The 17064-nt window shown below is 35.0% G+C and overlaps 1 protein-coding gene across 9 annotated transcripts; it reads left to right on the top strand.

The window, feature by feature from the left end:
* Positions 1-1625: 1625 nt before the first annotated feature.
* Positions 1626-16484, top strand: LOC107943767 (PX domain-containing protein EREL1). 9 transcript variants are annotated; one of them, XM_041117223.1, is made up of 11 exons: positions 1627-2257; positions 11355-11465; positions 11844-11942; positions 12135-12221; positions 12974-13082; positions 13276-13407; positions 13489-14072; positions 14554-14718; positions 15199-15441; positions 15559-15777; positions 16072-16484. In XM_041117223.1, the coding sequence occupies exons 1-11, from the start codon at positions 2165-2167 to the stop codon at positions 16291-16293; spliced, it is 2064 nt and encodes a 687-aa protein (XP_040973157.1). In that variant the 5' UTR covers positions 1627-2164; the 3' UTR covers positions 16294-16484. The 9 variants fall into 9 exon arrangements, with proteins under 9 accessions (XP_016733051.1, XP_016733049.1, XP_016733052.1 ...); XM_016877564.2 differs by having other exon boundaries at positions 13276-13803; positions 13900-14072; XM_016877562.2 differs by having other exon boundaries at positions 1626-2257; positions 11852-11942; positions 13276-14072.
* Positions 16485-17064: the final 580 nt, after the last annotated feature.

Raw genomic sequence — 17064 nt, 5'->3', positions numbered from 1 at the left:
CATAAAGTGTGTTAATATCATAATCGGGCTCAATCTGAATCTGACTCATGAATACCTCTAGACGAAATTGAAATAAAATAAAAAAAATGAAATTGAAGTTAATTTTTTTATTAAATTAACTTAAACAAAATTTTTAATATTTGAAAGCAGCTAAAAATGAAAAAAAAAACATTTAACAAAAAATAAAAAAGAGTAAATCAAATTATTAATATTTGAAAGGGATTAAAATTACAATTATATCATTTAATAAAAAATGTCGAACCTAATCTTACTATCACAAATCTTTGATTGATTCCAGGGGCGTAGCTAGAAGAATAGCACGGATCTCTAATTGGTCTGAAGAGCATAGCCAAAGGAGACAGGACCTTGACCCCTAGTTAAATGAAAAATTGTCATATAAGTCCCCAGAAAGATATTCTTTGACTTCACCCTATCTGGTTTCCTTGGTTAATTTTTACGCTACTACAACTTCAATTAGATCTAATAGTGGCAAGACCAATGGATCAAGGATTGAGATCCTATCCAATATCTTTTCATCTATTAATTTTCAAATTACTAATCAATACTTTTAAAACATATGATTTATGGGTGGATTAAACTTACATGGGGAAATAATAGATATGAAAAATAATGAATGTGAGTGAGAGCAATACCAATGTGTTGAATGTCATGGGCTTAGTGAAAACTGAAGCCCAATCATGCACGACACATGGCTGCTTACATCCAAGATTATGCTTTATAAGTCTAAAAGATTAAATTATTCTGGTTCTAAAATTAAAAATAGTAATAGTAGATTGAGTCTTAGTTTGATTGATATGAATGTTATTGTCAATGTAAAAGGGTGTGAATTTGAGTACACTGAAGTACTTTGTCTTCGTATTTATGAGTTGAGAAGGGACTATGAGTAGTTTTAAATATTGTGTAAAAAAATAGATATGATTAGAACCATCAACAATAGCATTAATAATAAAATAAAAAAATATAAAATAAAGAAAATTTAACAGAATGAAGAAAATGAATAGGAAGAAGGTTATATTTCGAAATAAAATATATGTAGAAGCAAAGGGACCAATTCAACAATTTATTCGCCTGCCTATATAAAAATCCGTTAAGAATAAAGGCCCAAGCTTGGTCCTCAAGTAAAAGAAATAACGAGATAAGAATAATACTTTGAGATGAGACTGTCGATCCTTCCTCCTCCTCTTTTATTTTTTGATTGAGTAACACACCATAAATATCAAAGTAAAATAATGTCAACTTTGAATTGCACTTAGGCAATTCTAAAACAAATGTCCAAATTGTTATCCCAACACAATCTATAAGTGTTTGTTTGAATAGACAAAATATATGTATTTTTACGAAGAAAGATTGTATAAAATAAAAATATTATTAATTTCTAATAATTTAATGTGATATTAATAATTTTATCTTAAATTTTAAAATTTTTATTTAATTTTTTAAAGATGAAAATATTAAAATTCTGAATAAAAAATATTAATATAATATTAAACTAATAAAAGAGATACAAATAATATAATATTACTGTTTTATAGAATCATTATTTCTCGATTCTCGTATACATAATTCATATCGTGGTTGTATTACAATCCTTTCCCGTATAGATAGCTTGATATCGCCTTTGGCCTGAAATTTAATGCAAGGGCAGAACAAGAGAATTAGGTAAGACCGTTCATTCTTAGGTTAGTACAAGTGTCCCGAATTTTAATTAAATAAAGAATAGAAAGGTGTGGGATCGAAATTTTGGCATCCAGGACGAGGACTTGAGAGAGACGACCAAAAAGAGGCAGAAGAAGACACCTTCCGAATATAGAAGCAAGGTTTTCAGATGATACGCTACGCTCACGGCTCAAATTAGCCCACTCCTTTCTTTTCGCCTTTAAAATGCGCTCTATCTTCTTCTTCTTCTTTTCTTTTTCAACTCCGAATTGTTATTACTAATAATAATAGAGAAAAAAAAGAGGCGAAATCGGTCTCCGATCATTGAATTTCCACGCCAAAGGCCCAACTTGCCTACTTTCCTCCCTCTGATCCGATCAATTAAACCCTAAAGCTCTTCGCCTCTTGATTTTAATGTTCTATTTCGGTTCCACGAGAGAGAGATCGGCGTCGTTTTCGCAGTGAATAATAGAAAAAAGAGAAATAGATGATGCAGAGACGGAGTCCACCGAAGCACAGGCACGATGGGACTTCGCCGCTGCCTCTCGGGATGGATTGGAGTCCGCCCCCTCGTAAATGGGTCAGCTTTCCCTCCAAATTGATCTCTCTTTCCTCTTTTTTTTTTCTTTTTTTTTTCTTATTTGAAGTTAGTTTGGAATCTGAATTAGCACTCAATAGTGTTTTGAGTGATCATATGGTGGATCGAGAAAACAGAAAGTCAATCAATTTTGCAAAGACTTGATTGCTAGATTGTTTCAGTAACTTAGTTTACATTGATCTTAAATGGAAAAGACAGTGCGTTTATTGCTTTAACCTGCCTTTTTAATACATTAATCTAGTAAACTTTAGAATTTAGGTTATTTTGCTCCCCAAGTTTCAGTGTCAATATGAATCCTCATGATATGGTTCTTAAGAATTTTCGGTGCTTCTATTGATTTATAAGCACATTCAGCTGTGATGTGGTTTAGGGGAGAAAACAGTAGCAATATAAAGAATTAGGGCTGAACAAATGAGTAAGAAAGTTGGAAATCTAGAAAATTCAAGGGCTATAGGAAACCTTTAGTTTTTTATATTAATTCAAAGAAAATAAAAAGAATAACAATGTTGGCTGTAAAGCTTACAACTTCTTTATATAAGCTTTCTTTCTTGCAAGTACAGTTACTAAGCTTTCTTGCAAATAAAGTTTTAATCCATACCTAGATTTAGACCTTAAGATAACTAATAATTTTAGCTGCCCAAAAGATATCCAATACTTAAACTAAATACTATAAAATAGACTGAAATAATAAAATAAAATATTATAAAATTAAGCTCCTGCGTAATTCTCCCTGGCTTGGAAAACTCGACTCCAGTGAGACAACTTCCACCGTGTCAGCATAATTTTCTAGATCAGCTCTTTTTAGGCAATTCTTCATGTTGTTTTCCTGATCCATATCACTGGTTTGAAAACTTCTGCATTGGTAAAAATTTAAGCATGAGTCTGTTTTTCAGGTTTTCTTTCTCCTAACTTTGCCTTCTTAAGCAACTTAATTCGATAGATTTCCTGGTCAAGATTATCAGCACCTTTAACCACTACAGAATAGTAAACTTTCCAAACTCTTCCACCTTCCCTTTCTTCAACTTCATCAATATGTGCCACACAAAGAGAGGGATCATTAACCTTCAAATTCAGGATGTTAGTTGCATAATGGTCTCCACTCCTTTTCTGATTTCCACAATTTTGATTAGTAGCAAAATAAGTAAATTTCATGTCAGCCACCAAAGAACTAGATCCGAGACTGTTCGAGTTTTCTGAAGCTTTGGAACCTTTAGAAACAACCGCTATAAAAAACCTCATAGTCATAAAAAGCATGTCTGACTTGTCAAAGGATACGTCACTCAAATAAGCAGCAGATCGATTACAAACCAATGTTTCTGCAAGAATATCCTTAAGATCAATACTTCTATTTCCATGGGAAGTTCTAGGAGATCCTTTCAAAGAAGGCTCCACCTCAATTCCAGACAGTATATCAATCATTCTACAACTTTCTTCTTTGGTTTCAAAATCATCAATAGAAGTTTCCGCCATACCTGCACAAAATAGGACCATTCTAGAATTATTACCAACAATATCAGCTTTTGGATATTCTTTAAAACCAGACCGTAAGTTGGTTTTACCCCTCTCAGCAATTCGAGGTAGTTTCATTGGATTGGTAAAGTCAGGTTGAATGCTAGAATCTGTTTGATCACCAGCATAAGCAAGAGTTCCTTGAGAAACATCTTTCTTATTACCAGCATTTTGAGAGCTTGTAATATCAGCCTCCATTTTATTCTCTGTAATTAATTTTCATTTGGAGTCTCTTTTGAACTTGCAACATTCTCTAAGCCAATATAGGTTTTTGCACTCAGGTTTCAAAGAATTAGCTCTCTGGCAGAGGTTGTAACCACAATAGATCCATTGTTTTCTAGTTCCTTTGCACCAAGTTCAGTAACATATACTTTCTTCTTTCTTCTTTTGGAACATCACAAGCTGAAACAGCTTTTTCATGAGCTGTTGTGCTAACATGATTTATTGTCAAAATTTTTCTTGTCTACCTCAACCGGTGTCTTGTTTGATATATGAGCAGTAGGAGTATTCCTGCTCTCACTCCTGGCAGGTTCGCCAGCTTCAGTTTTTGTTGAGTAGGTTTAAGAGAAAATTACAACATTTAAAGTAGCTATTACAACAGCTTCATACTGTTTTGTAGTGTCTAGTTGTCTGCCTACCGCACTCATGATCCACATTAGATGTGCTTGGCATTTCTAACCATTTATAAAAGCCATCTGTAGTCTTAAAAGTTGTCTTCCATTCATCAACAATTCTTAATCTATTATGGTGGTAACCACTCTTCAAATCAAACATTAAAAACTCTATAGAACCAGTCGATCAAGAATATCATTCAGCCAAGGTATTCCTGCAAGAATATGATTTGTAGCCGTAGGAATATCATACAAGGCTTATCATCCAGTTGAGGATGCTCTTTAAAGAATACTTCAATCTCTTAGATTTTATGTTGGGTATGGCAAAGATAACACTTCTTTTTAGAATGTTGGCTAGGGTCCTGATCATCACTCAATGGAGCATCTATTTCAATAACTGATTTGGCTTCACAAAGGGTCATGCTGAACATCTTAGGACTCTCAAATATGTTTGGGCCAAAATATGAGTTAGTTTCCTATTGATCTCTGACTTCTTCAAAACCCTTCACTTGAGCACTTAACGCCTTTAGTAGTCAGATAAGTGCATCTACCACAATACTAGTCTCCTTTCCCTCTTTAGTTGTTGTTGCCTACACTTCACGAGCAACCAAGGATTCTTCCTCAATTTCTTCCGGATACTCATCATAAATAGGATCTAACAAATCATAGTCTTGCTCTTCCATATACATCTTTCCAAAAAAATCAACAACTTCAACTTTGATTCAATCCTCATTTAATTCAAGGGCACACACTAACCATTCCTCCAGTCCACCTCGTGTTGCACAGTATGCAGGTCCAACATCATGAAAGGGGTTTTCTTCCTCATCAAATTAGATTTATCAGCAAGGCTATCTTTAGGCATGTCAAACTGGCGTGGGTAGCTTCCATAATCTCCGTTTGGGTTCCCACTTTGATGTGGATTGGGGAAGAAAACAGTAGCAATTAAAAAGAATTAGGGCTAAACAAATGAATAGGAAAGAAGATGGAACTCTAGAAAGCGTAGGTTATAGATAACCTCTAGTTTTTCTGTTAACCCAAAGGAAATAATCAGAATAATTATTATGGCTGTAAAGCCTACAACATATAGGATTTCTTTCTTGCAAGTAAAGTTTCTAGGCTTTCTTGCAAAAAATTTAATTAATAATCCTATACTTAATCCCCAAGTAATAATAATCCAAGCTGTCAAGAAAACAAATCTAATACTTTAAATAAAATAAACTGAAATAATAAAATATATTTATTTTTAATTTTAAGCTCCTGCATTGCACTTGTTCTTGTGGAAACAACCATGTTGTATTTCAGCCAATCTCGTTTCTTGACACTGATTTCCTCTTTCTCAATCTCTAATTTGTCCAACCATGGGTTAAAAGCAAACTCTAGTCGATATGGTTTAGGGGAGAGAATAGCAATAATAGAAAGAATTAGGGTTGAACAAACGAGTAAGAAGTTGGAATTCTAGAAAATTTGGGGTTATTGAAAATCTCTAGTTTCTTTATATTAATTCAAAGAAAATAGTAAGAATAACAATGTTGGCTGTAAAGCTTAGAACTTATTTATATAGGCTTTCTTTCTTGCAAGTAAAGTTATAAAAGTTTCAATCCTAACCCTAGATTTAAACCTAATGATAACTGTTAAAAACAGGCTATTTCAATTATATTTTTCACAAGAAATTACATAAATATATATAGATATAGTGAGCCTAACTTAGGAAACTTTACACTAGGAAACATACTAATTCTAGGGATGCTGTACCTAAAAACAGCCTTAAAGTTAGGGATAAAATATTTACAGAATCCTATTTGATACACTCAAATATTCCTTAATTAGGAAACTGAAATCTGACACTCCCCCTCAAGCTGGGAAGTGGATATCATCCATTCTCAGCTTGCTTACTAATTTCTGAAACAACTTCCCAGACAATCCTTTGGTAAGTATGTCTGCTAGTTGACCATCAGTAGACACAAATGGAGTGCAAATTAAGCCACTGTCCAGTTTTTCCTTTATAAAATGTCTGTCAACCTCAACGTGCTTCGTTCGATCATGTTGAACTGGATTATGTGCAATATTGATAGCAGACTTATTATCGCAATACAACTTCATTGGACCTTCCCACTCGATCTTCAAATCTTCCAAAATAATTTTTAGCCATAACAACTCACAGACTCCAAGAGCCATCGCCCTAAATTCAGCTTCTGCACTAGATCTAGCCACAACCTTTTGTTTTTTACTTCTCCAAGTCACAAGGTTGCCTCCTAGGAAAGTACAATAGCCCGAGGTTGATCTTCTATCAACCATAGATCCTGCATAATCTGCATCAATATAGGCTTCAAGGGTTAAATTCTGCCCCTTTTTAAATAGGATTCCTTTGCCTGGTGTGCCCTTTAAGTACTGTAGAATTTGATATACGGCTCTAAGGTGTGATTCTTTGGGATTGTGCATAAACTGACTTACAACACCTACTGTATAGGCAATATCTGGTCTGGTATGAGACAAGTAAATGAGCTTCCCCACAAGTCTTTGATATGACCTTTTATCAACTGCTGCATCTTCTAGTGCATTTCCAAGTCTATGGTTCACCTCTATGGGTGTCTCTGCTAGTTTACAGCCCAACTTGCCCGTCTCTGTCAACAAATCAACTATGTATTTTTGCTGAGATATGAATATTCCTTCCCGAGAGTGTGCCACTTCAATACCAAGGAAATATTTTAACTTACCGAGCTCTTTGACTTCAAATTCTTTTACTAGGCATTTCTTTAAATTCTCCATTCCTTCTAGATCATCACCAGTCACTATAATGTCATCAACATAGACTAATAAAGCAGTCACTCCCCCTGAAGATGAGTGTTTTACAAATAGAGTGTGATCTCCTTGACTCTGTTTATACCTTAACTTGAGCATTACTTTGGTAAATCTTCCAAACCAAGCCCTCGGGGATTGTTTTAGTCTGTACAAAGCCTTTTTTAGTCTGCAAACTACCTGTCCTGTATTTGGACCGAATCCTGGAGAAACATCCATATAGACTTCCTCCTCAAGATCACTGTATAAAAAGGCATTTTTGATGTCAAATTGCTGTAATTTCCAGCCTTGGTTGGCAGCTAGTGACAACAACACTCTTACAGTGTTCATCTTTGCTACAGGGGAAAATGTCTCAAGGTAGTCTATTCCATACATTTGAGTGTACCCTTTAGCAACCAATCTTGCTTTGTACCTCTCCAAAGAACCATCTGACTTATATTTCACTGTGTACACCTAGCGACATCCCACTGGTTTCTTTCCTCTCGGTAATTGCACTAAGTCCCATGTTTTATTTTTTTCAAGAGCTTCCATTTCAACTTTCATGGCATTTTTCCAATTCTCATCTTCTAATGCCTCGGATACAGTTTTGGGAATGGAGATAGAATTTAGGCTGGTAAGAAAGGTTTTGTGGTTATGGGACAAGTTTTTGTAAGACATGAATAGGTAGAAGGGATGTTTTGTACAGGTTCTAGTCCCCTTTCTAATAGAAATGGGAAAATCATCTAAATTTGCAGTATTAGAATTCAAAGTAGGTTCAGCAATTACCTCAGGTTGTATAGGAGAAGAAGATGATTGAACTTGCACCGGTGCCTTCTTCCTTGAATAAACCAGTAAAGGACGAGTAGTGTCCTGAATTCCTCTTGGTGATTTGGGTGTATTAGGCTCTGTTTCAGGTTGTATAGGGGCCATTGTTTCAAGTCGGGCAGGTTGGTTAGTAGGCAAGGACTGAGTGGGAGTGTTTGGTTGCTGGACAGGAGTTGGAATGTGAGTGTTTTGCTGCTGGACAGGAGCTGGAATGTGGGTGTTTTGTTGCTGGATAGGAGCTGGAATGTCAAGAAGAAAGAATTCTTTGTCCTTATCTTCTGTGAATAAGATCTCCAGCTGAAGATAAGGACGAGTAAAGAAATTCTCTTGTTCTGCAAAAGTAACATCTGCTATTACAAAAATTTTTTTTGTGGCTGGATGATAGCATTTGTACCCCTTTTGAGTGGAAGAATAACCAAGAAAGACACACTTGATAGCTCGTGGATCAAATTTTCCTCTATTTTGAGAATGAACATGCACAAAAGCAACACAGCCAAATATTTTGGGAGTAAGGTTACTTGAAGTATTGAAATCAGGAAAGAATTTTGCTAGAACTTGCATAGCACTTTGAGATTCAAGGACTTTTGTAGGCAATCTATTTATCAAATGAGTAGCAGTTAAAATAGCCTCCCCCAATATTGTTTAAGGACATTTTTTTGGAACAAAAGGGCTCTTGTAATAGCTAAAATGTGACCATTTTTTCTTTCGGCAACACCATTTTGTTGGGGTGTACTAACACAAGATGACTCATGTATAATGCCTCTTTCCTGGAAATATGTTGAGAGAAATTGATTGAAATAATCCTTAGCATTGTCTGACCTAAACCTTTTTATTTCAGCTCCAAATTGTGTTTTGATCATGTTGTAAAAGGTTGGAAAGACAGACCTTACATCAGATTTTTGTTTTAAAAGAAATATCCAAGACACCTGAGTACAATCATCAATAAAGGATACAAACCACCGAGCCCCAGAAATATTTGAAATAGTGGATGGCCCCCAACATCACTATGAATAAGAGTAAAAGGAGTGAAAGTTCTTTTATTGCTTACTGGAAAGAGGTACGTTTATGTTTTGCAAGTTCACAGATATCACAATGAAATTTTTCAACAGCCAATCCTTTGAACAATGAAGGAAACATAATTTTAAGGACTCTAAACGATGGATGACCAAGGCGAAGGTGATAGAGCCAAATTTGGTCTTTATTGGTTTTAATAGATTTGGATATGAAAGATGAAGGTGAGGAATTCAGAGCACTGACTTCTCCACTGGATTCTTCAAGATAGTATAGGCCATTTACTTCCTTAGCATGTCCAATTATCCTCCTCGTATTCTGTTCCTGAAAAAGACATCAATTGTGATAGAAAACCACTTTACAGTTAGAGTCTTTGAATGGATAAAAGATTGGAAAATAGTTTTGGAACATGAAGGACATTTTTAAGAGTAAGGGTTTTGTTTATAACAATATCACCCTGACCAGCCACTGTGATCACAGAACCATCGACTACTGTTATTTTTCCACTACTAGGGCAAGGTGTATATGAAACAAATTTTTGTGAGGAGTGGGTCATGTGGTCCGTAGCTCTTGAGTCAATGACCCAAGAACTTTTGGTGACTATATCTGAGACTTTAGAATCTTGAGAAGAGGATATACCTGAAAAAGCCAAACTACAAATACTTGTTGAAGAAATTTTTTTCCAATGATCCCAGCAAATTTTTTAACTTCTCAATTTCTTCTTTATTGAATTCAACAGGTGATTCTTGAGAATTATTTTTTCCATCCAGCTGTCTTGTTGTATATGCTCGTCCTTGTCCCTTTGGTTGTCCACCTTTTTCTGAAAAATTTTTATTTGTTGTTTGTGGCTTCCCATGGAGTTTCCAGCATCTTTCTTTAGTGTGACGGGCCTTTTTACATTAGGTGCACCATACGGAATCCCTGTTAATAGGCTTTGTACGTTCTGTGTGTCTATTATCTTCACTATTTGGTTGCTCCAGGCCAAATCTCCTCTCACTTACACCTTTTGTAACCAAGGCTGAACTATTCACTTGACTGTTCTCAACCATAACTCCTCTTCTTCCTTCCTCAGCACGAACAATTGCAATTGTCTCATTTAGTGATGGTAGTTCCTCTTTTCCAAGTACTTGAACTCTTACTGCATCAAACTCAACATTTAGTCCAGCAAGAAAATCATAAATTCGATCCTTTTCAACGAACCTTTTCAAGAGTGCTGCATCTTCACTGCACTTCATCTGGATGCACTGGTAATGATCCATCTCTTGCCATAAACTTTGCAACAGATTGGAATACTCCGTGATTGATCGACTTCCTTGCTTGGTAGATGAAATCTTAGTCTTGATTTCATAGATTTGAGCAGCATCTCGAACTTTAGAATAAGTCTATTTCACAGCTTCCCATATTTCTTTGGATGTGTTAAGAAACATGCATGTATCACTGATTTCTGGCATCATAGAGTTCCATAACCAAGACATTACCATAGAGTCTTGTTCATCCCAAGCATCAAACTTAGGATCTCCTTCTTTAGGTCCAGTTCCGAGTAAGTGACTCATTTTTCCTCTTCCCTTCAAGAACGTACGAATCAGTTGAGACCACTTCAGGTAATTTTCCCATTTAGCCTGTAGGCTACTTGGATGTTCTGAAACTCACTTGTTGGGTTTGAGTTGTTCACAGAAACTTCTGAGACATCCCCAGTGTTACTGATCTTGACAGTTTCAGTCATGTTTCGCTTGAACAAATTTTACAGGCTTGAGGGCTGGTTGGAATCAGGAAAAAAAATCGCCAGACAAAGAAAAAAAAATCCCAGAAAAAGCTCTGATACCATGTTAAAAACATGCTATTTCAATTATATTTTTCACAAGAAATTACATAAATATATATAGACATAGTGAGCCTAACTTAGGAAACTTTACACTAGGAAACATACTAATTCTAGGGATGCTGTACCTAAAAACAGCCTTAAAGAGGGATAAAATATTTACAGAATCCTATTTGATACACTCAAATATTCCTTAATTAGGAAACTGAAATCTGACAATAACTAATAATATTAGCTGCCCAAAATATATCTAATACATAAAATAAAACTGAAAGAATAAAATAAAATATTATAAAATTAAGCTTCTGCATCAAGTTGAATTGCATTAGTTTTTTTGGTTAAGCAGGATGATCTGAGAACTCAAGCAAGGATCTAGAAATCATCTTAAAATAAGGATTTGATTTTGATGCATTTTCAATACCATTGTTTATGGTTCTTATAGCATGAAAAAAGAAATGATTTTCTTTTCCTTCATTTATTTTTTGATTCTTGTAGTAAGAGCCTGTACTCATTATACATATACGTGCAGAATGGGAGGGAAACTGTTTGGCCACATGATCCTCAAACAGGATGGAGTTACTCTGTTACAATACCATCTTGGGTTGTCATTCCCAAAGCAAGAGATTCAGATCCTGTTGTGGTAACCACCATTGTATATGCCTATGATAGATGTAATCCAATTCTGCTTTGTAGTTTGTAATATTCTTAGTGATATGTTGAATTCTCTTTCATAATACAAAATTCTGCCTCACTGTTTATTAATATTCTAGTACTTTTCTATTTATTAAAAAAAAATTAGTACTTTTCTAATGGATTATTATATTACAAATCAGAAAACTTTCAACATGTAAAGGGGCTTAAATTCTCTATGTTGGCAATCTAACACTCTAAGAGTTAATTTCATTTTTTAAATTGACACACTGGCATTCTTTTGTAATCATCAGTTATATAGATATAGTCATTTTAGTCATACTAATATAATTTTCACAGTTCTCTGTTAACATTCTTAGGGGGACAGTTTTACAGGGTACAGGTTGGGTTACAGTCACCGGAGGGCGTTACAACTACACGTGGAGTATTAAGAAGATTTAATGATTTTTTGAAGCTATTTACTGAAGTAAGTCCTGGAGCTTGCTTTAGTTGCAGCAAGAACTCCATATTTAGAGTGTAATGTTCTGAAGCTGATTGTTATGACATAATTGCTTGAGCAGAACTATGGATACAGATTATATGCATTCTGACTAAAATATTCAAATACATTTCATTTGGGACCTCACCTCTTATATTGTTATTTGACTTCTGTCTACAGCTAAAAACGGCATTTCCCAAGAAAAGTCTTCCCCCTGCACCACCCAAGGGATTGTTGCGTATGAAAAGCAGAGTTTTGTTGGAAGAGGTAGGCAATAAGCTTTTCACTTTGGGGTGTGTGTTTTAATTTTTTATGGTTTTAATAGAATTGCTGTAGTGTCTTCTTCTCTTTATCATCTGGAAAATGTGCCATAACTCTATTTCATTTCTCATTGTTTTCTTCTCTGATGATCAGTACTAGCTTTTTGGCTTCCCCTTATATTTGCTAATACAATTCATCCTTGATGGCAAACTTAGAACTTCTCAGATCTTTGTGCTACAAAACTTAGTTTTTTATGGACATTTTCCCTGCATTATTTTGTCCTAGAAACAGTTTGCGCAAATTGGGGCATGTCTTTGTGGTAGGCTATATTGATTGAAGCATGTCAATGTTCTCTACGTAACTTGGCACTGGATAATTCAGAACTGAAGCCCATAAAGGTGTTTTCCTTCAGTTGTCTGATGTAACTAAAAGAATCCTGAAAATGGAAATCACCACTATTGATTTCCAAGGTTCAAATCATATGTTTTCTATACAGACATACAAACATGGTATTGAACTACAGTTTTTATTTGACAAACCTTTTTTCTTTAACAAAAAATTTGAACTTCAAGAATTATAGATAGCTAAAGGAGCCGATTATTAAGTTGCAACAGTAGCAATTAACTGTTTATGCGATGCAAGTTGGTATGTTTGGGAAAAAAACACAGAGAGAGAAAAAAGGGAAGCTTCTGATTAAATGTTTATCATCTCTATTATCTGAGTGACTAATGTCCTCAAAAGTCTTAGTTTTGTTGCAGAGAAGGTGTTCATTGGAGGAGTGGATGACAAAGCTGTTATCTGACATTGATTTGTCGAGAAGTGTCACAGTTGCGTCCTTTCTTGAACTAGAAGCTGCTGCAAGATCTGGTATGTCCAATTCTACTTCATTAACAGGACTTTCAGATGTAGTTATCTTATCTTCTACAATTTTCCTGTAAAAGTGGATATCTGATAGAATCCAAGCAATAGTGGATGCCTATTAGAGGATATGTAGTATATCTTGGTCGAGATTATTTTTATCAATAACTTGGACTTTTTACATATTATATATTCTTTTCAGCATTCCAAGAGGTAAATAAATGCTCCTCAGAACCAAATGTTGCTGGAAATAGCACAATTTCATCAAATGAGATTCATCCCAGTTCAAACACATCTCATATTGCTGGTTGTTCATCAGTGACATCAGATTATGGTAGTGATACTGCTTATGAGACATCTGAGCTTGGGTCACCTAGGTTAGGGAGAGATAACAGCTCTGACATTGGTTTGGCAGATCTGACATTGGATGAAGATTTGTCAGGTTCAATAGAAAATTTTGTGAAGTATGGTATGTCCAACATTGATGAGGGACTATCTATGGGACAGACAATTTTGGAGCAGCTAGAAGATTTTCCTAAGCATAAAACACATCGCAGAAACATCAATAAAACTTTGGAGAAAGGTACTTATAATGGAAATGGCTCTAGAGCTTCATTTCTTGGCGCTGATGGATTGGAACTGTTTTCCGAACCAGAGCCTGCTAAGATGGCTGGTCATGCTCGAAAGCTATCAACTGAAAGTGTTGGGAGTGATGTAACTTCTTTGAGAGGTAGTGATACGTGCAACTTTAGAATTTCAAATTCATCTTGTGACCTTCCTGGAACTTCTGAAGTATTGAGTACCATGGGAACTCTTGGAAAATCAGATTTGCAGTTTTCTGGAGCTACACAAATAGTTCTTCCATTGGATCAGCGCCACAAGATGAATAGGTTTCTTTTGACAATGCAGCAGGGACTAGTCACTGCAAAAACTGACATGGAGGATCTTATAGCAAGACTAAATCAAGAAATAGCTGTGAAAGGTTATCTTACAACAAAGGTTTGTAGAAGCAGTTCAATGTGGCTTTTGAGATTTCAATTTTGGAAGTTATCATAATATAAATTGTTTAGTATCAATACAATTGAGATATTCTCAGTATTCAGGGGGTTATTTGCAGTGACAGTATATAGTTTTGATGCTGACTTTTGATATTTCACTATATTGGTCTCTTTTTTCTTTCAATAATATGTTCTATTTGATCTACATTTAGATGAATTGTGCGTGCAAAACAGAAATTTTTTATAGTTCTTTTTTTTATGGGTCAGTTTTTTTTTAATTTATTTTTTGTCCCTTTTTGGTCAAGGATTTTCAGACCTGTGTCCTTTCCAACAAATTTTGACCAGATTCCTATATAGCTTTTTTAATTCTGTTTTCAAATGGTTTTTGTCTTTGGGTGCTTTATATTGCAATAGAGGTTGAATAAGCTTTCTTAATAAAATATTAGCAATTTGAGTTTAATTAACATATTGGAGATTCTCAGGTTAGGGATTTGGAAGTGGAACTTGAAAGCACCAAACAGAAAAGTAAAGAGAACCTGCAGCAAGCTCTCCTGATTGAAAGAGAAAGGTTTACTCAAATGCAGTGGGAAATGGAAGAACTTCGGCGTAAATTATTGGAAATGCAGTTGAAGTTGAATCCTAAACAGGTAAAGCATTTGACTCCTTTTAATCTTGAAATATGTTTTTCTTTATAACTGCCACACGAGTGCACATGCATGATATCGGTGCATTGTGCTGATATTTTTGTCAATTAAGGTAGATGATGAACATAGCCTTATAAATTATGCATGGAGTGGAAGTGCTTAAAATTAGTGATTATATGTCTCTAAATGTTTAATGTCTTATTTCCATTAAACGTCTATCTCCAGTCCTCTGCCTCTCACCCCACAGGATAAAACCAAACTAATCTCCAGATAGGAATGTTATAGAACCTGATTGTTGAAGTTTTCTGCTGTTACTTGAGAAATTTGTTTGAAAAGTTAACTGTCATTGATTTCCCTTGGACAAGCATTGCAAATCTTTTTTGAGTGCCTAACATGCATTTTGAGGCAATTTCTTTGCCGCTTAAAGTAAAATATACTTGCCGATGTTTTAGTATTCACTGATAAAAATAAAACTTGAGACAGGATGAGATGCAAATAACAGAGACAACTAATCATTCTGCTGCTAAGGAGAAAGATGCAATGTTGCAAGAGTTAAATGCTAGTAAGGAGCAGCTGAACATTATCTCAAAGCAATATGAAGAGCTAGAGACTAAATCAAAAGCCGAAATTAAAGTTCTTGTTAAAGAGGTCAAGTCTCTTAGGAAATCTGAAAAAGAACTGAAGCAGGAGGTTGATCAATCACTATCAAAGATATCTGAGGTGGAGGTAATTCTGTACTAAAGCATTTCCAGAACACCCCGCTCCCCAAATTTACTGAGATTTTTACATTCAATGTGGTCAAAGCAAATCGTTGCTAATGGATTTAGTCCTTGGATTTTGCAGGTACAACTAGAGCACGAAAGACAAACCAGCAAGCGTGTAAGAACTGCTAGAGAAAAGCTGCTAAATGAATGCCAACTTCTTCGCAATCGTCTTCTTGAGTGCAATGTGAATTTGTCCATAGATGATGATGAAAATTTAATCAAGGATTCTTCCTTAGTTGAAGAAGCATTGGATTTGTTGACTACATCTGATGATAAAATCACTGTCCTACTTGCAGAGGTACCTTGCTTTTTGGATATTTCCAGCATTGTGAAAATTATTGCCCCTTGAGTTGATCTTTATATATTCATTTTTATTGGAAATATTCAATAGAAAATGAAAGGCTTTGTCACACCTTAAGTATAAACCATAAAATGGATTCCGAACTTTTGTCCTCTCTATCTCTCGTTCTTTCTTCCCCATCCTGCCCCTTGCTTTTTGGCAACTTTGTAATATAATTTTCCATTATTTTATTGTTTCATCTTCCCTGACCTTTGCCTTTAGCTAATCTTTTTCCTGCATAATATGCTTTAGGTGCAACTATTAGCGAAGGAAGATAGCAGTGCCATTGAGGATACCAATAATGTACATGACAACCACTACGATACTAGAATAGATGATGAGTTAAGGAAGATCATCGCAGACATCTTCACTGACAATGCTAAATTAAGAAAGCAGGTGAATTCTCAACTACAGCATAGACTCAAATGTGATATCATGTCAAAGAATGATGATAAGGAATTAGAAAAATCTTAGAAAAGTTGAAATGGTGTTTGAATATTGTAGTTCTTTGATACTATAGAGTATGATAAGTCAAGCCCCCCACAATCTCCATTATAGTTCCCGGTAATCAATCGCATGCTTCTTTTATTGCATGATCTTAACAATTATAGTTGTGAATTTTGCGGTTACATGTATATCAGTGATGATGAGAAGATGTCCTTTTATGACACTGCTGTATTCTATTTTTTTTTTTGTCTAGTCACTTGAATAAATAGAAAGTTGAAAGCAAAAAGCATGTGTTAGATGTGTCCCTCTAATTCGTTGGGGGGGGGGATAAGTTTACCTGTTTCTGCATTTGATAACTCTGTAGAGAGATCATTGTTCCAATAGCAGTAATTTTCAAGCATTAACAGTTAAACCATGTTGTGTAAAAGGGTGATCAACTATTCATTGTAAGTGTAGTTTGGTTGAGTGACTATACTCTAAAATTATAAATATATTTGGAACATCATGCTTTGTGATTAGGGACTTTGTCACCATTGTCACAAGTCTCTGAACAAAAACTGACATTTAGTTATGGGGAAACAACATTTTTTTTACTTGATGCTTTATTCACGATTTGTGGATTGGAAACATAAATTTTGAAGCCTAGGAAAAGATAGCGAAAATGAAGCACATGCAAAATAAGCCTTGTGAGGGGTTTTGTTTCCTTTGCCCAACAATTAGAAGTTAAAAAAGCTTACGGCATCTTCTCTTCTATGCAGAAAAATATAAACATAAAATCAAACTACAAGTAACTTTATG

Source organism: Gossypium hirsutum, chromosome A07 (genome assembly GCF_007990345.1).
Source record: "Gossypium hirsutum isolate 1008001.06 chromosome A07, Gossypium_hirsutum_v2.1, whole genome shotgun sequence".
Classification (NCBI taxonomy): Eukaryota; Viridiplantae; Streptophyta; class Magnoliopsida; order Malvales; family Malvaceae; genus Gossypium; species Gossypium hirsutum.
The sequence above is the reverse complement of the archived record's forward strand: the minus strand, read 5'-3'. Positions and strand labels throughout refer to the sequence as shown.